At 40.9% G+C, this 24,040-nt stretch overlaps 2 protein-coding genes across 4 annotated transcripts; both read right to left on the bottom strand.

Moving 5' to 3' along the window:
• Positions 1–261: 261 nt before the first annotated feature.
• LOC131137471 (galactose-specific lectin nattectin-like) lies at positions 262–23,543 on the bottom strand. 2 transcript variants are annotated; one of them, XM_058085476.1, is made up of 9 exons: positions 23,478–23,543; positions 22,055–22,132; positions 1,599–1,694; positions 1,448–1,510; positions 1,345–1,366; positions 1,171–1,256; positions 896–1,024; positions 615–723; positions 262–539 (listed from the first exon to the last, which is right to left on the bottom strand). In XM_058085476.1, the coding sequence occupies exons 4-9, from the start codon at positions 1,508–1,510 to the stop codon at positions 463–465; spliced, it is 486 nt and encodes a 161-aa protein (XP_057941459.1). In that variant the 5' UTR covers positions 1,599–1,694; positions 22,055–22,132; positions 23,478–23,543; the 3' UTR covers positions 262–462. The 2 variants fall into 2 exon arrangements, with proteins under 2 accessions (XP_057941459.1, XP_057941460.1); XM_058085477.1 differs by lacking the exon at positions 23,478–23,543 and adding an exon at positions 2,213–2,315 and having other exon boundaries at positions 22,055–22,118.
• On the bottom strand, positions 11,243–22,096 carry LOC131137473 (galactose-specific lectin nattectin-like). 2 transcript variants are annotated; one of them, XM_058085479.1, is made up of 7 exons: positions 15,992–22,096; positions 15,841–15,903; positions 15,736–15,757; positions 15,556–15,641; positions 13,259–13,387; positions 13,042–13,138; positions 11,243–12,959 (listed from the first exon to the last, which is right to left on the bottom strand). In XM_058085479.1, the coding sequence occupies exons 2-7, from the start codon at positions 15,901–15,903 to the stop codon at positions 12,883–12,885; spliced, it is 474 nt and encodes a 157-aa protein (XP_057941462.1). In that variant the 5' UTR covers positions 15,992–22,096; the 3' UTR covers positions 11,243–12,882. The 2 variants fall into 2 exon arrangements, with proteins under 2 accessions (XP_057941462.1, XP_057941463.1); XM_058085480.1 differs by having other exon boundaries at positions 15,841–22,096.
• Positions 23,544–24,040: the final 497 nt, after the last annotated feature.

Below are 24,040 nucleotides of genomic sequence, written 5' to 3'. Positions count from 1 at the left end.
CACTTTCACATTCATACCCATTGTATGAAATAGAGTGGCCAATTAACCTAGCATGTTTTTTTGAATGTGGGAGGAAACCGCAGTACACGGAGAAAACCCACGCATGCACAAGGAGAACATGCAAACTCCATGCCGAGGGTGGAATTGAACCCTGGTCTACTAGCAGTGAAGTCTACACGCTAACCACTCGACCACCGTGCAGCCTTCTCTTAATCCAGACAAAATAGAATGAAAAATAAAAAAAAAGACACAAAGACATACTTTGATGCAGACAGGTTCCAAAATTTAATAAAGATATTTCCAGATTTAAATGTGTTTGACGAAAAATCAAAAAATGAATAGTGTACAAGAAGAAGAAAAGAAGACTTGACAGTAAACCCGGAGATACAAAGACACCACTAAAGTTTGATATTGTTTCAGTACAGTCATCGGGATTAGTGAAAGACTTGGTCGGAGGGACGATTAGTGCTTGCTACAGGATGATTCCATGATGCAAACATATGGCTCCTCGTTGTCGCATGGCACACTAGCCCATTCGGCTAGAAAAAAACAAATTCACAATCTAAGAATGATATTACATTCAATCACAAGTCAATTGGATTCACTCATCATACCAGCAGATCCATTCGTTTGCATCACCGCACATGAATCCGTGCCAGGGTCCCCTGCGGCAAAGTTGCTGAAGTCAAAGGGTTTGCCATCAGTCCAGAAATACTCTCCCCCCTGGAAGACAAAGACACATTTGATTTAGTAGCTCCTGAAGATAACGACTGCATGTTTGTCATAATATTTGGCATCATTTACCATAAACCACTCAAACACTACAATATACCTTCCTTTAAGTTTTAGTCCAGATTCCATTATTAAACCACTTTGGTACTGGTAAATGTTTCACCTCGATGGCGTCACTGAGTCCGATCCAGGCGTCCGCTACCTCTCCCTCCACAACCAGTTCATAAACGACTACATTTTTCAGAGCGCTAGTGATTGAGGCCAGGTTCCCACCAAGAATGTTGCAGACGCTCTAATGGAAAAAAAAAAAAGTGTGATGATGCAGATTTTATTCATTAAGCTCTATCAGATTTGGACTTTTGCTCATTGAACAGATGGATCACTGATTGGTTTACAGATACATCACACATGTTATGATTTTATGGAATTCTTCCATACCTCTGCATCTGCAAAGGTCCTTGGATCGTCTTTGAAGACGTAACAGTGATCATCCAATTGAGTCCACTCCTCAGGACAGCAACCACCTGCAACACAATTGTTATTTCACGTCGTAAAAAACACAACAAACTAATGGTTCATTTGAGAAAGTGTCATTAAGTCACAGCTACTAACCCTTTTTGCTCGGCCAAGACCACTACCAAGAAGAAAAGAACACAACAATGAAACAGAATATGAAATATGTTTATTAAAGTCAGCAAGTAAGATTTGGACTTACAGCTCCAGTCAACAGTCCGCTGACCCCACAAAGCAGGAAGAACGTGCGAAGAGAAAATGCCATCTATGCAATGATAAACAAATACTGTTATATTAAAAGTATCACATGAAACCTAGTAAGAAAATAAAGATGCAAAACTGTGTCACGTTACCTTTGCAGTGTCGATGCTCGATGCCGAGGACAACGACGAGCCATCCTTTTATGTGCTAGCTTGACCCAACCCTGGAATGTTCTGGATGGTAATTAACTGTCAGGAACAAGGAAAACCAATCATTGATTTAATTAACCTATCAACACATGTCACCTGTCAACATAGGGTCAGTTTCACACTCACAAAAGAATAACAAGAAGAGCATTGTTTTATTCGCCATACAGGAGCTTACAGTGAATCAGGATAGAAGACAAAAGGAAAACAGGAAGTGCCAGTGCAATGACACGTGAACTAAGGCCCTGTCTACATGGGAACGTTCCTTTTTAAACGTTCCACTCAAAACGCTGTTCCCATGTGAATGAGAGACTGAAACGATAAAATACTTCCCCGTTTAGACCTGAAAACCTTCAATGTGGATATCATCTAAATCCAGGAAGACCTCTCAGACTAGAAACGAGAGATGGGCGATATTATGATATCAATGTTTATAGGACAAAGTTGGGCGGCGGACATTTTTTAGATTTTCAAGTGGGCCCTGAGTTGGTAAAGTTTGGGAACCCCTACTATGGGCAAACAAAAATATATGGATGTCGCATGGAAATTAGGAACAGTACCTCTGGTCTACCTCTGACAGATCGGGGTAGTGGTACCCCTTTCAGCTTTCAGGAAGGGTGACTAGAGGGCGCCAATCAGTGAGCCGATCATCTGAGGAGGCTCCTGATTTGAGAAAATATGTCGTTAAGGCGGGTTGCGTTGTTGCCACTTTTAACTCGCCAAGTTGGCAACACTGCTGACAACACAACTGAACACAAAATGCTGTTTTTAAATGAAAAAGCGAACAACTGGTTGGGTCATCTTTAGCAACTTTAACAACTGCAATAAAAAAAACTGCAATCAAGGATTTTAGGTAACTTGCAATGAGTATTCTGTAGGGAAATGCACTCAAAATTTTCGAACTCATACTGGAGGGAAATACACTCAAAATTTTCAATATTTTTAAACTCATATACTGTAGGGAAATACACCCAAAATTTTCAATATTTTTGAAGTCACAACACAACTGAACACAAAATGCTATTTTTAAATGAAAAAGCGAACAACTGGTTGGGTCATATTTAGCAGCAACAACTGCAATCAAAAAAAAAACTGCAATCAAGGATTTTAGGTAACTTGCAATGAGTATTCTGTAGGGAAATGCACTCAAAATTTTCAATATTTTCGAACTCATACTGTAGGGAAATACACTCAAAATTTTCAATATTTTTAAACTCATATACTGTAGGGAAATACACCCAAAATGTTCAATATGTTTGAAGTCACAACACAACTGAACACAAAATGCTATTTTTAAATGAAAAAGTGAACAACTGGTTGGGTCATCTTTAGCAGCAACAACTGCAATCAAAAAAAAAACTGCAATCAAGGATTTTAGGTAACTTGCAATGAGTATTCTGTAGGGAAATGCACTCAAAATTTTCAATATTTTTGAGCTCATACTGGAGGGAAATACACTCAAAATTTTCAATATTTCTGAACTCATACTGTAGGGAAATGCACTCAAAATATTCAATATTTTTGAAATCGTATAGTGTGGGAAATACACTCAAAACTTTCAATATTTTTGAAGTCACAACACAACTGAACACAAAATGCTATTTTTAAATGAAAAAGCGAACAACTGGTTGGGTCATATTTAGCAGCAACAACTGCAATCAAAAAAAAAACTGCAATCAAGGATTTTAGGTAACTTGCAATGAGTATTCTGTAGGGAAATGCACTCAAAATTTTCAATATTTTCGAACTCATACTGTAGGGAAATACACTCAAAATTTTCAATATTTTTAAACTCATATACTGTAGGGAAATACACCCAAAATGTTCAATATGTTTGAAGTCACAACACAACTGAACACAAAATGCTATTTTTAAATGAAAAAGTGAACAACTGGTTGGGTCATCTTTAGCAGCAACAACTGCAATCAAAAAAAAAACTGCAATCAAGGATTTTAGGTAACTTGCAATGAGTATTCTGTAGGGAAATGCACTCAAAATTTTCAATATTTTTGAGCTCATACTGGAGGGAAATACACTCAAAATTTTCAATATTTCTGAACTCATACTGTAGGGAAATGCACTCAAAATATTCAATATTTTTGAAATCGTATAGTGTGGGAAATACACTCAAAACTTTCAATATTTTTGAAGTCACAACACAACTGAACACAAAATGCTATTTTTAAATGAAAAAGCGAACAACTGGTTGGGTCATATTTAGCAGCAACAACTGCAATCAAAAAAAAACTGCAATCAAGGATTTTAGGTAACTTGCAATGAGTCAGCACAGTGGAGTGGAATTTTGGTCCATTCAACTTTGCAGAATTGTTGTAATTCAGTCACACTGGAGAGTTTATATGTCATAAAGTTTGACCTCATGGGTGGGAGTGGAAGGATTGCGTTGGCGTCTCCCTGTTTGGCCGCCATCTCCAGGAAGTAACTTGCAGTGAGTCAGCACAGTGGAGTGGAATTTTGGGCCATTCAACTTTGCAGAATTGTTGTAATTCAGTCACACTGGAGGGTTTATATGTAATGAAGTTTCACCTCACGGGTGGGAGTGGAACTGGTGCTCAAGGATTGCGTCATCCAGGGGCGTCTCCCTGTTTGGCCGCCATCTCCAGGAAGTAACTTGCAGTGAGTCAGCACAGTGGAGTGGAATTTTGGGCCATTCAACTTTGCTGAATTGTAATTTGAATCCAACCTTTTGAGTAAGTCATGTCAAAACTGAAAAAAATTAAAAAATAATATCATTTCTTGTATGTTTGTCATGTTTTGTAGCAAATGCTCGCACATGAAGTGTGTGTCTAATGTCTTATGAACGCTAAGTAGCTATTCTGTTTATAAGCTGTTATGTGTAATTATCTTTATTGTCTTTTGACATGAATTGCGAATTACTGAATTAATATTGACGACTTTAATTACCTGTAAACTGTAAATGTGAAATATTAATCATGAATATTTAGGCTTAATTAGGCTGAAAACGGAAGCAGCGCCGGGACGTTACGGAAGTTACGCCATCATATGTGACTAGATTATGGATATTTGGGCTAAGATATTGGCTTCAACTGTCGTCCGAGCGTCGGCGAAAGACCGACTGACTTTATTATCACCAGCCACCACCCGAAACAAGCGAGAAAAAAAAAAAACTGTCAGTGACTGATGCACGATCGTGCCCGCTGCACCGTGTAATTATGAAGAAAGTCTAAAATTGCAAGATACAAGGTACAAACTCGTTTACAATGGCTCATCCCTAGTTTCTTCATCTATGGTAAAGCTATGGTCATGGATCATCATGGCTTTAGCTACAATGCTACAATGCTACAGTGATAGCAGCAAGCATGGTTGTAGCGATGCTGGCGTTTCAAGTGGCGTTTATTGTGTTGAAGCTCGATTTTCTTCTTCTGTGCAACTAAAATATGAAATGCTCACGGGACGTTATGACCGGCCATTAAAAATGATTGATGTGCTCAGCAGCACAGTTCATTTTCTACCGCTTTTTCCTCACGAGGGTCGCGGGGGGTGCTGGAGCCTATCCCAGCTGTCTTCGGGCGAGAGGCGGGGTACACTCTGGACTGGTGGCCATGCAGCCAATCACAGGGCACATATGGACAAACAACCATTCACACTCACATTCATACCTATGGACAATTTGGAGTCGCCAATTAACCTAGCATGTTTTTGGAATGTGGGAGGAAACCGGAGGGTGGAATTGAACCCTGGTCTCCGAGCTGTGAAGTCTGCGCGCTAACCACTAGACCGCCGTGCCGCCTATATCAGAGCAATATCTGGAAATATCAGAGCTAATCATATTTTTTATTTATCCGTATGACATCATAATTCGTCATATCGGCCTGATTATCAAAAGTTTATAACCTCAGTTGTTTGTAGTTTATGTAATACTTACAGTCTGTTGGCGCTATTTCAAACATTGTCACAGAATTGAAATTTATTACCAAGGTCACATTGAAATGCATTTCACTCGTAACCTTATGTGCCCTTAAATAAGATGGCTGTGTATTTAGTTCTTAATCACCAATTAGAAACAACCATTGTCTCTTTGGATACCAAGAAGAGCCGAGCCAACCAAACTGGTTTGGGCGGAACGTTTCCAACAATAGTGTCTGTCTTTAACTTCCCATAATTCAGTTCAGTGCACCCCGGACTGGTCGGCAGCCAATCACAGGGCAAACAACCATACGCACCACCTTCACATTCATACCTATTGTATGAAATAGAATGGCCAATTAATCTAGCATGTTTTTGGAATGCGGGGAGGAAACCGGAGTTCCCCGAGAAAACTTGGCTCGTGTTCATGCGTTGTTAGAAAAAATGCAAAAAAAATTGAGTTTAAAAAAATCTGCCCCTGGCTGGCGACCAGTCCAGGGTGTACCCCGCCTCTCGCCCGAAGACAGCTGGGATAGGCTCCAGCACCCCCCGCGACCCTCGTGAGGAAAAAGCGGTAGAAAATGAATGAATGAATGAAAATCTGCCCCTCCAAAAAGTGAATAGAGCGTGATAGAGCATTGGAACGCTGTCATGCACTTCAGTGTCATTTTTGGTGACATCAATCAAACTTTCCCTTGAAGAAGAAGACAATGAAAGACGTGGTAAGAGTTGGAACTGACTACATCGCTTTGGCAGAAACACACTCAAGGTGTGGCTGACATTTTATTTTATTTTTTTGTATAAATTATTAAAGATGCACCTGCATGTGTAGTTAATACTCAACTTTTTGTATTTAACTATTTGTATTTTTTTCTGAGGACTTGAGTCAAGTGTCACTGAGTGGTCCAAAAAGGTCATAACTTTATTCTGAGGGGCATCCTTGATGTCATGTCCGAATGAAAATAAAGCGTTTTTAGCTATGGACCACATGGGGACGTGCCCCCAGGCCGGTATTCTCGACGTGACACTATAAAGATGGCGGTCTTTTCCTGTAATTCTCCCAACCGGTGGTATCTTGAGCAGCTGCTTGGTTGAACGTCTTACATTTGTGAAGAACGTTAGGTGTGGAATGAGGGCGAGTGAAAAGTGAGAGCTGGCAGACCGGGTATAAAACCAAAAAAGTCTCAAAAACTACTCACGGGACATATACATCTGCTAACATTAGCCTAATTATGGTAATGATCATGGTAATGATGTCAGTTATTTTAGACATAATATAATACATAATAGGGCTGCACGGTGGATGAGCGGTTGGAGCACAGGCCTCACCGTGTTCGATTTCACCCTCACGCTACTCCGGTTTCCTCCTACATTCCAAAAACATGCTAGGTTAATTGGCGACTCCAAATTGTCCATAGGTATGAATGTGAGTGTGAATGGTTGTTTGTCTATATGTGCCCTGTGATTGGCTGCATGGCCACCAGTCCAGGGTGTACCCCGCCTCTCGCCCCAAGACAGCTGGGATAGGCTCCAGCACGCCCGCGACCCTCATGAGGAAAAAGCGGTAGAAAATGAATGAATGAATGAATAATACATAATAGGGCTGCACGGTGGACGGGTTAGCGGTTAGCGCACAGACCTCACCGTGTTCGATTCCACCCTCACCCTACTCCGGTTTCCTCCCATATTCCAAAAACATGCTAGGTTAATTGGCGATTCCAAATTGTCCACAGGTATGAATGTGAGTGTGAATGGTTGTTTGTCTATATGTGCCCTGTGATTGTGAGGATAAGCGGTATTAAATGAATGAATGAATATTACATAATATAGTACGCAGGTAATTCACACTAATCCTACCCTCCACCTGTTTCCCAACAATTGCAATACTTTTGTTCACTTCCTGTATTCCAAACATACTCTTTGCCAGTTTTAAGCACATAGCAAAATGATAAGAAAGTATAACAATGGCGTCAAATACATGTCAGTCAGCTACACGGCAGGCAAGCTTGGAGACCCGAGTTCGATTCCACCCTCGGCCATCTCTGTGTGGTGTTAGCATGTTCTCCCCGTGCATGCGTGGGTTTTTATTCCAAAAATATGCTAGGTTAATTAGCGACTCCAAATAGTCCATAGGTATGAATGTGAGTGTGAATGGTTGTTTGTCTATATGTGCCCTGTGATTGGCTGCATGGCCACCAGTCCAGGGTGTACCCCGCCTCTCGCCTGAAGACAGCTGGGATAGGCTCCAGCCCCCCCCCCCTCGTGACCCTGGTAAGCATAAACAGTAAAAAATGAATGAATAAATGACTGAAAATGTTAGCTTTGTAGTCAGTCGGTAGGTTATAAAACAGGCATGAAAACCAATCAATATTAGCGCTGCCAAAAATTAATGACCTAATAATTGACTCATTCACTGCCAAAGACCTGTAGGCATGTATTTCAATGCACACACACGTCTACAGTTTACAGCATTCTGATGCTCATTCAAGACCCGTTGAGAACCCCGCCTCAACTGCTGGGATCATACCACGTGAAAGCAGATTTGAAGACCGATACTCTTGATTCAAACTTTGAGCCCAAGCCAGTTTGGTTGGCTCGTCTGCTCTTGTTACGTCAAGACAGCTAAACCACACTTAATGGTTGTTATTAATCTACAATGAGGAAGTAATTACACTGCCATGCTATGGCGTTCCATTCCAAACACGCAAACAACGCTGCTAACCCTGATAAGCTCACACAACTCAGAAATTATGTTTGAACAGATTAAACAAGAATATTTTAGTGATATTTTCAAAAGTTTTAAGTTGACACAAAACAAAAAAATTAATTTGCTGTTGCCTTAAATTGTCTCGATGTTATCTTATAAATATTGATTTTACACAACTCATATATAGGGAGTAATTCACACAAAATTTGTAATATTTTTGAGGTCATATGGTGTGGGAAATACACTCAAAATTTTCAATATTTTTGAACTCATATTCTGTAGGGAAATACACTCAAAATGTTCAATATTTTTGAAATTATACTGTAGGGAAAAACACTCAAAATTTTCAATATTTTTGAAATCATATAGTGTGGGAAATACACTCAAAATGTTATATATTTTTGAAATCATATAGTGCGGGAAATACACTCAAAATTTTCAATATTTTGGAACTCATATACTGTAGGGAAATTCACACAAAATCTTCAATATTTTTGAACTCATAGTGTGGGAAATACACTCAAAATTTTCAATATTGTTGTAATCATATACTGTAGGGAAATACACTCAAAATTGTCAATATTTTTGAACTCATATACTGTAGGGAAATACACCCAAAATTTTCAATATTTTTGAACTCATACTGTAGGGAAATACACTCAACATTTTCAATATTTTTGAACTCATAATGTGGGGAAATTCACCCAAAATTTTCAATATTTTGAACTCATACTGTAGGGAAATGCACTCAAAATTTTCTATATTTTGAACTCATACTGTAGGGAAATACACCCAAAATTTTCAATATTTTTGAACTCATACTGTAGGGAAATGCACTCAAAATTTTCAATATTTTGAACTCATACTGTAGGGAAATACACTCAAAATTGTCAATGTTATTCAACTCATAATCTCAAGGACATGTACTCAAATTAATTCTAAATTGCAATACTGATCATAACACAATTTGAATTAGCTAATAATGTTTGAAAAGATGAAAGCAACACCACAGTGCTAATTGAACAGCATTTTTTTTTGTATTCAACACATTGTGCTTTTTAAAAAGGCATGAATCAAAAGGAGCTCAGTCAAAACAAAGCGCTTGTCATAAAACAATTCTCAACATGTGGCCCGCATGACACTAGTTTGAGGCCCCCGCCTTGATATGAAAGTTTAATGTTTGATATGGATGCTGTATGGTATCATGTACCCGGAAAAAAATATTACCTTTGATTAATGTTCATGTTAAAGGTTAAATAACTGTTAATAGTTATCCTCCCTATCCGTGTGGAAGTGGTAGGTTTTTGGCTATTTAAGTTTAAAGGAAATAACTTCTATAATAACTAACTAAACTAACTAACTAACTAACTATAAATAACTTCTACCGTTGCTACCGTTTAGGTCGCTAGCTCTCTAGTTTGCGAGTTAGCATGTGTCTCAAGACCCTGCAGTTGAATGAATGAACACTAAAATGACCAGGGACATTATTATTAGCCCCCTCTAAGAAATGACCCTGGACAAAAACAAGTGAGAGATGCGTCTAAACTAAGGATCGACTGATACATCGGCCGGCCGATATATCGGGCCGATACGCGGGTGGGTTCGCCAATGTATTTATAGACAGGCATCCGTCTAATGTGCTTGGAATATATGTTTGCCTTGTCTGTCAACTGTTGGCTCTTATCCCAACAGTCTTTGTGAATTGACTTGTGTTGACATGCTGTGCTTTCTCATTTTAATATTTGATATTTCAATTGCAGCTAGCTATACAGCACCTACTTATTTGCATTTGTATAATTGCAGAACCACACCCAAAATTGAACCTTCCACCTGCTGTGTTGGGAAAAGAGCGTGTGTTGAGTAACAACAATCGTGCAACTACATTAGCGCACCCGATTTTTCACCAACAGTGACTATACATTTCTATTCTGTGACATAGGCGAGGATTTTTTTGAGTTTATCGCTAACCATTTTCAACATATAACCTTTTCAAGAGTAATATCATAATTGAATATTCATTCATTCATTTTCTACCGCTTATCCTCACGAGGGTCGCGGGGGTGCTGGAGCCTATCCCAGCTGTCTTCTTCAGGTGAGAGGCGGGGTACACCCTGGACTGGTGGCCAGGTGAACAGGTTAACCCTGTACAAAGTTGCCGTCCTGCATTTTACACTCATATTACCCAATATAGTCGACGTAATATGACATAAAAAAGGGTTTACCACGTGGTAAATATGTGCTAGTGCTACTAACATGCTAATGGTTAGCATATTAAATTGTTTAATATGCAACCAAGGGAGAAGCTTGTGTATCATTCAAGCCTAGTTTGAGCACTGCCGCCATCTAGCGAGAGGTTTGTGTATCATTCAGGCATGCATGCAGCCAATGCAATAACAAACCCTTTTGTGGAGCTGTCCAAGGTATCAAAGTCGTCTAAAAGTACTCAGCCTTCAAGAGGCAGCACTGTTCAGAGGAATCACAGCTCTGGGGAGCTAAAAGCATGCAGGCAGCCAATGTAATAAGTCTTTTGTGGAGCCTAGCCAACATCAAAGGAATTCCAAAAAAGCACAAATACAAATGATGTATTTGCAAATACAGGAAAGTTAAGACCTTAACACCTAGCATACTGGTGCTGCTAAAATGCTCATTTTTAGCATGCTATCTTGTTTGACTGGTTCGAGCAGGGAACCTTTTGATGAATTTGAGCAGTACTAGTGAGAAGCTTGTGTATCATTCAGGCACGCAATGCAGCCAATGCAATAATAAACCCTTTTGTGGAGCTGTCCAAGGTATCAAAGTCGTCTAAAAGTACTCAGCCTTCAAGAGGCCTCACTGCCCTCTGCTGCAAGCACCCGGAATCACAGCTCTGGGGAGCTAAAAGCATGCAGGCAGCCAATGTCTTTTGTGGAGCCTATCCAACATCAAAGGAATTCCAAAAAGCACAAATACAAATTATGTATTTGCAAATACAGAAAGGTTAAGACCTTAACACCTAGCATACTAGCATGCTATCTTGTTTGGCTGGTTTGAGCAGGGAACCTTTTGATGAGTTGGAGCAGTACTAGTGAGAAGCATGCATGCAGCCAATGCAATAACAAAACGTTTTATAGAGCTGTCCAAGGTATCAAAATAGTCTAAAAGTAGTCAGCCCTCAAGAGACATCACTGCCCTCTGCTGCATGCACCCGGAATTACAGCTCTAACACGAGACGCTTGTGTACCATTCAAACACGCAAGGCAGCCAATGCAATAACTGTTGGGATGTAGTGGCACTGTTCCGCCACAGGGGGGAAGTCTCGAGCAAGGTGGTTGATCGCCGAAGAAGAAAAACAACAACATCCGTGGCGGCAGAGTTACGTTGGTGAAGTTCACTTATTAAAGAACAAAACTAGTACTAATTTAAACGTTAATTTAAAGGTTTTCAAGTATTCAAAAAAAAAAAAGTCCAACTGACCCAATCTTCTCAATCATAATAAATAACAATTCAGAACATTTGCCTACTCTTACACAGCATCACTGGTAGTGCTTAATTTCCCAGCATGCCTTGTGAGACTTGTTTTGTAAAAAAAAAATGCTAAAGTTGGAGGTTCAGAGTTAAGATTTATTATTGCCCGTGGTATAGGGTAACCGAATTTTGATTAGCAAAAACCAGGACTTTTGACCCACTCAAATAATACTCAAATTTGATGTACAGAATAAATACAGAAATACAAATACAGAATTTTTGACGTGTATTAGCTGTAAGCTGTAATCAACAAAACTATTAAGAAATTAATAAAAATTATTATTGAAATATTTCACTCTGTGTTTTGTGAATTTTTACAATATCAATATTCTTCATAGTCGTCTACTTCAAATGAACTACATTTTTTAAGTCGACAGGCATCAGTCACTGACGTTTTTTGCTTGTTGCTCATCTGCTTGTTTGGGGTGGTAGCTGGTGATATAGAGTCACCGCGTTCAGTACTACAAGCAGCAGTACTACCACCACCCCAAACAAGAAGACAAAAAAAACACAGTCAGTGACAGATGCACAATCGTGCCCTCTGTCTTGTTGAAAATACTGTGTATTTTATTAAACAAGTGTAAGATTGCAAGGTATTATTGTTGTCTATATGTGCCCAGTGATTGGCTGGCGACCAGTTTTGACAGCTGCAATAGGCTCCAGCATGCGTGACGATAAGTGGTACAGAAAATGGAATGATGAAAGATCGCAAGGTGCATACGGCAACGTATTGACACCAGCCATGAATGCAGAATGCTTGATGCCGCCCTTTTGTTAAGCGTGTTACATGACCGAGTGAGATTTCAAAATACTCATACCACGGAGCAAAACAAGACACAAGTGTTCTATGTTCAAGCAATGCACAACTTTGGAATTGAGTGTGTCGAAAATAAAGACACAAAGACATATTTTGATGCAGACAGGTTCCTTTATTTGGTAAAACAGAAGATCTTTTCAGTTTTAAATGTGCTTGACGAAAAATCACAAACGAAACAGCACAGAAGAAGTCGAAAAGAAGACTTGACAGTAAAACCCCGAGATACAAAGACACCACTAAATTATGACATGAAGTCATTAAGTCGTTGTGATTGGTGAAAGACATTATTCTCTATGATAGGAAAGTAGAAGGCACGATTAGTGCTTGCTACATTCGGAGTCTCTGATGCAAAAATATGGCTCCTCAGCAGTACAGGATTCAGTATCCCATTCACCTAGAAAAAAAAAAACACAAAGTTTTCAAAATGACATTACATTCAACCACAAGTAAATTGGATTCACTGATTGCACATTTACCATCAGGTCCGATGTATCCACAATTTTCCGTGCCAGGCACTGACACAAAGTTGCTGAAGTCAAAGGGTTTGCCATCCACCCAAAAATACTCACCATCCTGCAAGACAAAGACTCATTGAATATAAGGACTGCATTTTTTTAAATTTCAAATGTAGTCAGGACACGTCCATTTTCAATGCTGATTATTAAACCACTTTGGTACTGGTAAATGTTTCACCTCGACGGCATCAGTGAGTCCGATCCAGGCCTCCAATTCTTCTGACTCCAAAAGCATTTCATAAACGACAACGTTTTTCAGGGCGCTAGTGATTGAGGCCAGGTTCCCACCAAGAAGGTTGCAGACGCTCTAATGGAAGAAAAATAGTGTGACCATGTGGATTTTGTTCATTAAGCTCCATCAGATGCAGTGCAAAATCAACAGGCAAACAGATTTGCATTGACTTGCATTCAGACACTATCGGACTACCTGGACACTTTTGGGACTTGAGGCTGTCTTGCTAGGTGCTAGCATGGTAGCCGTTAGCATGTTAGCATTTTAGCTAATTTACTCATGTCTAAAGGCAAATACATGGAATGATGTGGGGACACTATCGGACTGCCAGGACACTTTTGGGACTTGAGGCTGTCTTGCTAAGTGCTAGCATGATGACGGTTAGCATGTTAGCATTTTCGCTAATTTACTCATGTCTAAAGGCAAATACACACGTTGCATGATGTGGTGACACTGTGAGACTGCCCCAAACTTTTCGGGACCTGAGGCTGTCTTGCTAGGTGCTAGCATGGTAGCCGTTAGCATGTTAGCATTTTAGCTAATTTACTCATGTCAAAAGGCAAATACATGGAATGATGTGGGGACACTATCGGACTACCTGGACACTTTTGGGACTTGAGGCTGTCTTGCTAAGTGCTAGCATGATGACGGTTAGCATGTTAGCATTTTCTCTAATTTACTCATGTCTAAAGGCAAATACACACGTGGCATGATGTGGGCATGTTAGCATTTTAGCTAATTTACTCATGTCTAAAGGCAAATACATGGAATGATGTGGGGACACTATCGGACTGCCAGGACACTTTTGGGACTTGAGGCTGTCTTGCTAAATGCTAGCATGATGACGGTTAGCATGTTAGCATTTTCGCTAATTTACTCATGTCTAAAGGCAAATACACACGTTGCATGATGTGGTGACACTGTGAGACTGCCCCAAACTTTTCGGGACCTGAGGCTGTCTTGCTAGGTGCTAGCATGGTAGCCGTTAGCATGTTAGCATTTTAGCTAATTTACTCATGTCAAAAGGCAAATACATGGAATGATGTGGGGACACTATCGGACTACCTGGACACTTTTGGGACTTGAGGCTGTCTTGCTAAGTGCTAGCATGATGACGGTTAGCATGTTAGCATTTTCTCTAATTTACTCATGTCTAAAGGCAAATACACACGTGGCATGATGTGGGCATGTTAGCATTTTAGCTAATTTACTCATGTCTAAAGGCAAATACATGGAATGATGTGGGGACACTATCGGACTACCTGGACACTTTTGGGACTTGAGGCTGTCTTGCTAAGTGCTAGCATGATGACGGTTAGCATGTTAGCATTTTCGCTAATTTACTCATGTCTAAAGGCAAATACACACGTGGCATGATGTGGGGACACTGTGAGACTGCCCCAAACTTTTCGGGACCTGAGGCTGTCTTGCTAGGTGCTAGCACGGGGCCCGAGGTCCACAGCACAGGTGGCAAGCCCATCAAAATTTCTGCGGGAATTTTCTAGTTATACATCTTATTCCATGAAGTCATGATAAAACAGGCGTGCTACCTCCATTCATTCATTTTCTACCGCTCTTCCTCACGAGGTTCGCGGGGGGTGCTGGAGCCTATCCCAGCTGCCTTTGGGCGAGAGGCGGGGTACACCCTGGACTGGTGGCCAGCCAATCACAGGGCACATATAGACAAACAACCATTCACACTCACATTCATACTTATGGACAATTTGGAGTCGCTAATTAACTTAGCATGTTTTTTGGAATGTGGGGGGAAACCGGAGTACCCGGAGAAAACCCCACGTATGCACGGGGAGAACATGCAAACTCCGCATGTTTGGTGGAATTGAACCCTGGGTCTCCTAGCTGTGAGGTCTGCGTGCTAACCACTCGACCGCCGTGCAGCCCTGCTACCTCCAATGGAAGGATTTTGTTCATTTTCAACTGCCGCATTGACTGGCCATAACATTAGGTACATTTTTACAGTAGCAGCATCAAACTCTGCATCATTGCACGTTTGCATGAATCACCAACTTCACACAGATTATCAAAACATCATTAAATAATAAGTCTAACAGGTCACTTACACACATACACAGTACACATATGACGGGATAATAAAAAATATAGCAACGTCTCATCAATAGTACATAATGTACAGATTACACTCCGAGTACAGATACCATACGTGTATAATTTGAATGGGCGAACAGATAGTGGTCTACTCTTCATGTGGAATTCTTCCATACCTCTGCATCTGCAAAGGTCCTTGGATCATTTTTGAAGACGTAACAGTGATCATCCAACAGAGTCCACTTCTCAGGACAGCAACCATCTGCAACACAATTGTTATTTCACGTCGAAAAAATACAACAAATCTAAAACTAATGGTTCATTTGAGAAAATGTCATTAAGTCACAACTACTAACCCTTTTTGCTCGGCAAAGACCACTACCAAGAAGAAAAAAACACAACAATGAAACAGAATATGAAATATATGTTTATTAAAGTCAGCAGGTAAGATTTGGACTTACGGATCCGGTCAACAGTCCGCTGACCCCACAAAGGAGGAAGAACGTGCGAAGAGAAAATGCCATCTATGCAATGATAAACAAATACTGTTATATTAAAAGTATCACATGAAACCTAGTAAGAAAATAAAGATGCAAAGCTGTGTCACGTTACCTTTGCAGTGTTGATGCTCGATGCCGAGGACGACGACGAGCCATCCTTTTATCTGCTAGCTTGACCCAACCCTGGAATGTTCTGTATGCCAATTATGCAACACCTGTTTTCGCCACAGAAACTTGGCGATTCGAAAAGCCATAAAAAGCTCATACAAGTCATTCGTTGTTAATTAGCCTATTATCGTCAAGTCACTTTCACACGCACACAATAAAAAACAGAGCATTGTTTTCTTAAACTTTGTTTAAACCTTGTGTGGAGTCGGGATAAAAGACAGGCAGTAACAGGTGAAATAAACTCGGAATTTTCCAGGAAGTATTCTCCTCAGGACCACCAAAAGCGGGCAGGTGGATACCGGAGATGGGCGAGATGACAAATTTTGATATCAAATCGATACTAAATGAATACTGGGTTAGTATCGCTGATACTTTACTGGGTTTTTTTTATATCATCTGATTTTTTAAATGGATAAAGATCTTAGGCCGCCGAAGACCAGGTCGCCCAGGCATGGTTGCCCCCGTAGGTGGTGGGTCTACGAGGTGGAGATCCCGTGTGGGTGAAGGCCCGACCACCAGACGCTCGCCTGTGAGTCCCTCACCCGGGCCTGGCTCCAGGGTGACGCTCCGGTATCCCAAATCCGAGCGAGGTACGGTTCCTCCTCTTGGTTTCATAGGGTTGGGGTGAGGAGCTCAGCCATCCGGGAGGGGCTCAGAGTAGAGCCGCTTCTCCTTCACATCGAGAGGAGTCAGTTGAGGTGGCTCGGGCATCTAGGCCTCCCTGGTGAGGTGTTCCGGGCATGCCCAGCCGGGAAAAGGTCCCAGGGCAGACCTAGGACACGCTGGAGGGATTATGTCTCACAGCTGGCCTGGGAACGCCTTGGTGTCCTCCTGGTGGAGCTGGAGGAGGTGGCCGGGGACTGGGAGACTGCTGCCCCCGCGACCCGGACCCGGATAAGCGGAGGAAAATGGATGGATGGATGACATTAGGCTTCCTTTGTCGCCAAATCCTCTCGCCGACAAAATGTAGCTACTATTCTGGTGTTTGGGGACTTAAAAGTGAAAGCATGTGTTGATCTGCGGCAAGAGCTGGTACAGCCCCAGAGCCACTGTTGCTAGGGAACCATATTGCCGAGTGCCAACTTGAAATTAACAACGACAGAGATGAACGACCAATGTGGAAAAACTAACTTCACCATAGTAAACAAGTAAAGTGAATAGAGTAACACGCGGTCTTGTCAACTTCCTGGCTAAAGCTAGCATTAACATCAGGTAAAGTACACAGCATTAGTTAGCTAGATATTCGAATTGGCCGGCGTATTCACAGTATAAAGTATCATTTCTTTACTTCTTCACTGCTGGCATAAGATCCACCTCATTTATTGTTTTGCTTACCTGATTGGGTGAAAGAAGTCCGGCAGTCAAAAATGGCGTGAAAAGTCCAGTGTAGCACGATGTAAACGGGGCAATAAACCGCAAATCCGGAGGTGTTAAATCCTGTGATGGATGCATCCTTCTTTGGACAATCCTCATTTTTGACACTACTTCAGCAGAACCAGCAAGTGCCGTCGCACTGTCCGTGGTTGAGATGGATGAACACAAACGATTCGGCTTCCTGCTGAATCACCGAACGAAAAAAATGAACGGTTTCGGGAGAATCGGAATGTCAGAACCGGTTCCAATTGATGCTCTATGCCTAATCCTAGTTACACTACGCTACGACTACTCACATGATATTTCACTCTCAAGATCATCCATACAATCCATTTTCTATGCCGCTTATCCTCACTGGGGTTGCTGGGGTATGCTGGAGCCTATCCCAGCCTGGATTGGTTGCCCTCAGTCCTAGTGGTGTCGGTCATGAACGAACGAGTCAAAAGAACTAGTTCTTTTTTGTTAACGGAATGAACAAGGTCACCACCCCTAAAATACCCGTTCAGTTGTATTGCTTTTTTTTTATTGGCTCGAGAGTCAGTTCACCGTTCCTTTTGCCGGGTGGGACTATCTGCGTGCTTGCCTGTCCTATCCTATCATACCGCCTCGCTCTGTGGGTGGGTGGGGTTTGCTGACTGAAAAACTGAGACCGAGAGATTGACCGACACTTTCGGTGATCTTGTTCATTCCGTTCACAAAAAATAACTAGTTCTTTTGACCTGTTTGTTCATGACCGACACACCACTAGTCATCACGTGTTGTTGCGCTGTTTAGTCGGAACGAACGTGAACATGAGTGAACGAACTGACTCGACACAGCTAATCGACTCAATGCACAGGGGAAGATCACACGCTAACGATCAATTGACCGAAATGAACGGATCTTTTTACTGAATGAACCAGAATGAGGGGCTGCATTGTGTTCGAGTGGTTAGCGCGCAGACCTCACAGCTAGGAGACCCGAGTTCAACTCCACCCTCGCATGTTCTTCCCGTGCATGCGTGGGTTTTCTCCGGGTACTCCGGTTTCCTCCCACATTCCAAAAACATGCTAGGTTAATTAGCGACTCCAAATTGTCCATAGGTATGAATGTGAGTGTGAATGGTTGTTTGTCTATATGTGCCCTGTGATTGGCTGGCCACCAGTCCAGGGTGTACGCCGCCTCTCGCCCGAAGTCAGCTGGGATAGGCTCCAGCACCCCCGCGACCCTCATGAGGATAAGCGGTAGAAAATGAATGAATAAATGAACGATCCGCTTCACTGAAATGAACGGTTTCAGCCCACCACTAATCAGTCCTATTAAATCCTATTAAATTGAAAGTACCAATCGCGGAGAGACTCAATTGAGGACACAGGATGACTGTAGCTAGCCAGTTCTTTGCCCTCAACCTTGTTCTTTGCCCCCATTGCTGCCTGATACCCCTCACTTTGACTTTGACGCTGATTAACATAACGATATGCAGCCTGGTCCAACATCTTATTAATGGCTCACGCTGTCGGAATTCAATGTTATGTGTTTGATGCTGATGGCGTTAAAGATGTGGCCAAGATGCCAGGATTATACCACGTGAAAGCAAAGTTGAAGATACACACTGTTGCAAACTTTCTGCCCAAACCAGATTGGTTGGCTTTCCTTATTGTGCCAAAGCTTATATAATTAAACGTAATTATCGGCAACTGAAAAGTAATTCCACAGCCATGTCAGGCATTTCATTAAAAGCACTCAAACAAATTAGAAGTCAATTTCCTGGACTCAGTCAGTCCAAAAGTACATCGCTGGAGTGAGATACATCTCAATATGATTCCAATAGTGACTAGAACTTTCCATTTCTCTCATAAGTGATGATGAACTGATGGAAACAGCAACAGACAGTGTGAGTAGTGTGTATCTGAACTTTGAACAACTCAACTTACTAATGGTAATTGGAATTGTAATGGCAATGGTGTAATTTGAACATGCATCAGGTTACAATTAAATGCATCACGTAATCAGTTCACAGTTCCACAAGGAGTAGGAAGAAGCAAAGCTTATTAAATCCTACCCCTCCATCTGGTACTTTTACAATCAGTAACTGTTACATTTGTTCACTTCCTGCTTTCCTAATTATTTTTAATGTATTTTTTTAGTTTTCTTGAACACAAACTGAAGTATAAAGTGATGTAACCATATAATGACATAATGGTTACCATAATAACAGTCAAAATGGTGATATATATATATATATATGACACAACATGATTGGTTCAAGACTCTTCATCCTTGTGTTTAGCAAGCATCAACTGCTTGTGTTGGTTCTTGAATTGGCTCATCGTTATGGATTGTTTTGAGTTCCATACTCTCTTCAAATATTGTTTGTTGTTGTCATAATTTTTCATACATGCTTCTGGAGTTTATATGAATGATTGACAACTTGTTGCCAACTATTATTGTATTGCCTCTTTGTGGAATAACGACAGTCATTTCTTCAGTCATTTTTGGGGGGAAAAAATGGGGGCTGCACAGTGGATGAGTGGTTAGCGAACAGGCTACACAGCTAGGAGACCCCAGTTCGATTCCACCATCGGGCATCTCTGTGTGGAGTTTGCATGTTCTCCCCGTGCATGCGTGGGTTTTCTCCGGGTACTCCGGTTTCCTCCCACATTCCAAAAACATGCTAGGTTAATTAGCGACTCCAAATTGTCCATAGGTATGAATGTGAGTGTGAATGGTTGTTTGTCTTTGTCTTTGTCATCAGGTGGTAGTGATCGCTTTCAGCGGGTTTCGGCGGCGGATCATTAAAGGCTTTCTCGTGTTTTTAATTGTGTCCGGAGTGCTTCGACCCGAGCTACATGAGCTCACAGGTTCACCTCGATCCAATGTACCTGGTTCTAGGCATTGTTGCAGTTGCTAGGCAACACCGTGTGTCAACACCGTCCGTCTGTTAGCCTGTTAGCTTGCCTTTCCAACTGTCTTTGATGTTTAATGTTTGTTGATATAGCGAATATTGTCTCTCACCACTCGTTGTTACAGCCCGTTACAGCTGTTACAAGGCTAGCTAGCTAGCTAGCTCCTTACAGTTGATGTGGTTGCTAGCTTGTCCTGAATTACGACAAAGTTGTCACGGAGTTCTCAGCGGAGTAATTACAGGTGCTTACACAAGTAATGGTCTGGAATTTTCCTCAACAAAAGATTAAAAGCAAAAGCTTAAATATTTGATTAACGAGCCAATATGAGGAATTATGACATGGTATTCATATCCGATAATAGCTCCAATCATTTCAATAATTGAAGTCTTACAAATCACTAACACACATACACAGTACACATTTAGCTGATTAATAATAAATTATCATCAATCCATGTCAATTTCAGACTTAAATTTAAACACATTTCTGGTTAAACCACGCCCACAAATGTGTCCTTCTTCTCCATTGAGAAGAAGTCTGCATTCAAACCAACCTTCGTGGCCCATCATATCCCAACATTCTTTGCACACTTCCGTTTGTGCAGTGATTTGTTTCCTTTGCTTCTTGCTGTCTTGAACTTGTCTCATAACATACTGTACACGGTGCATTTGACAAGACAGCGGGCACGATCGTGCATCAGTCACTTATGGTGTTTTTTTTTCTTGTTTCTCTTGTCCTCTTCAGCTGGTTTGGCTGATATGAAGTCAGTTAGAAAACTGCTTGTGGTACTGAACGCATGAACGTATGTTTTGAGAAACATACAGTCAACAAGGCTGACAGATTATTTCCCTGTTTGCATGAATTACCCACTTCCCACAGCTGATTAAAAATAATGATAGAATATAGTCTCAAGGATCACTTACACACATACACAGTACACATACAGCTGATAAGAAACAATACATATAGTAATTTCTGATCAATCCATGTCAGATTTAAAATAACGTCTTACTGCGTCCAACCTCAGCAGAAATGACATATTTATGCAGCTTGACGATCCGACCACATTTAAGAAGAGAAAACTTCTTAGCTTTAGCCAACAGGAGGGCATGACCGTGTGAATGCCAGACAGAAAATTGTCATTTTGAGCAGATTTTGACTTAAACTTCCAAATGTTTTTTTGTTTTTTTTTTGTTTTTATGTCTGACTCCCCTTTCTTGCTTTTGCATAATATTGTAGCTCTACTTAAAGCCTCATTAAGATCCAAATGTGCAAAATGTATATAGTAATTTTTCAACTGGTCTTAAGATTTTGATGAGGACTGTATCAAAACAGCCATTAATCAACTCAAGAAAAATGGACTGGAGCTGCAATACATAACAGCTTATAAGCCATTAACAGTTTGAATCTGTCATGTTCTGTATTGCTGCTCTGCTGCCACCTGCCTGCCATTTCATTGCATTGCACACCTGCTGCCAATTATCTTCTGTGCTTCCTACAGGAGAAGCCGGTACACTTCCTGTGCCAGATTGTCCCATGCTCTTACTTTGTCACGACTGTCTGCTTTGTTATTCATTACTACTTGCTATGGTTAGTTCCCGCTTGTGTTGATACCCACTGTGATCACAATTGTTTTGATAAATGTATTTCGTTGACAACAGTGCAGAAATGTAATAGCCTTGTTTTCACTATGTTTGCATAAAACAGTCTTACTTTGTACATAAGTGGTGTAAGTAATGAACACTCACCAGCAGCGGGCAGTGTGACAACTTCGCTTGGCTTCCGACGTCTTAAGTCAGTTAGTCTGCTTGACGAACTTCCTCTTTCTGCCAAGCAAGATGAATGACAGACTTAAAAGTTGTAGAGATTGGGATTTTTGGCTCTTTGAGGGGAGCCGGATCTTGGTGAGCCGTTCCTTTCAAAGAGCCGTTCAAAAAACTGGCTCATTTGGCCCATTTTTATATTTATTATTTTTTAAGAAGCCAGCCTGGTCTTAACTCGTTTTATCTTGGAAATAATCACTCAGAGGAATGAATTTCGATATCCCACCAACATGAGTTTTAATTATTCTCAAATACTGATTATAACCTGTTAAAGTCTGATCTGGATTCATTGTAGTAAGGCAGGGGGCATTCACGTGTTTCTGTGTTGTTGGATTTTTGGGTTGTTTTTTTTTTTTTTACTGGCACACTCACGTGAAGGCACCGTACACAACGTGGCGTGATGCTATTCGCATATATAATAAGCACCGCGCCACTGTACTGCGCCCCTCCCTATGTAACTAGGGGGCGGGTTCCCAGCTGCGACTCGGTTTCCATCGTTCATGTTAAATGAGCCGTTCAAAAAAAACGGTTCGTTCGTGAACGTCACAACACTATAAAGTTGGGTGTGTCTCATTCATATCTCCGGTTTCCAGGTGGGTAGAACAGTAAATTGAGCCTGGTATAAAAACTAAGGTAAATATGTTATAAAAACGTTTGAATGTACAATGATGATGCTGTTATTAATATACGAGGAAATACATGTGTGGAAAGGGAGCGGCAAAACGTTTGCACGCGCCGACGCCATCTTGTGGCAGTTAAGCCATGTTTGAAAAGAGTTGAAGTGAAATCTATAATAGTTATAAATAACTTGGTTAAAAAGAAAGTAAGAACACGTCAAGAGTAAGCGATTGAAAATGATTAGAGATGAATTCATGTTTTTCTTGATCTTCCGGTTTGTTTACACACACACACGCACGTTATTAAGCCGTTTTTGTGATGTTCGGAGTGTGCCTGAATGCATCTGGTGTTCTTGTACTGAGAACGTGAAAGACAGGAAGAAGGAAGTAGAGACGTAGACGGTGGTGTTTGACTCTCTGTGTTGTGACTTAAGAGTGACGACAGACACAGGGTTCCTGAAGTTGCTGCACTTTACTCACATCTGATAGAAGTACAACAAATATGTTCCAGTCAAAATGTGGCCGAATTACGTGCCCCTCTCACATCGATATCACGACCGAACAAGCTATACAAAGTGAGACAAAAATAGCATACCTGTTGGAAGTACAACAAATATGTTCCAGTCAAAATGTGACCGAATTACGTGCCCATACACAGATTACAAAACGAGACAAGAATGAGAAATAAAGTTTTAAACTGAACACATTTGTGAGGACATACACACGCCTACCTCTCACAACCAGGTCGCGAACAGCGAAGTAGAGAGGCGTGGCCTAAACTTACACACAAGGAGGTGTTGCACTAATTAGAGCCGTAGTGGGGTACAAAATGGCGCCTTTAACGTTCCACATTAATATGACAAAACAAACAGGTCAGAAATGTAGAAATGTGTGTAATTATAACACACACACACACACACACACACACACACACACACACACACATATATATATATATATATATATATATATATATATATATATATATATATATATATATATATATATATATATATATATATATATATATATATATATACAGTATTTACAATGACATTATGACCCTGTTACATACATAAAGTATATATCTAATTGTACTGCGGTGTGTGTTCAGGTCAAAATGAAGTTCTAAAACAGTGTCAGCCTGTCTGACAAAGTTGTATATTTTTAACTTTTCAAAATTGTGTATTTTCTACACTTGGGTGTAAAAAAAAATGTTCCAGCATTGCAAAGGGAGCCACAACAAGGACGCTGAAGAGCTGCAGGTTGCTGACCCTGGTCTAAGGATTAGTGG

Source organism: Doryrhamphus excisus, chromosome 10, assembly GCF_030265055.1.
Source record: "Doryrhamphus excisus isolate RoL2022-K1 chromosome 10, RoL_Dexc_1.0, whole genome shotgun sequence".
In the NCBI taxonomy this organism is placed as follows: domain Eukaryota; kingdom Metazoa; phylum Chordata; class Actinopteri; order Syngnathiformes; family Syngnathidae; genus Doryrhamphus; species Doryrhamphus excisus.
Note: the sequence above shows the minus strand (reverse complement) of the source record. Positions and strands in the feature narration are given on the sequence as shown.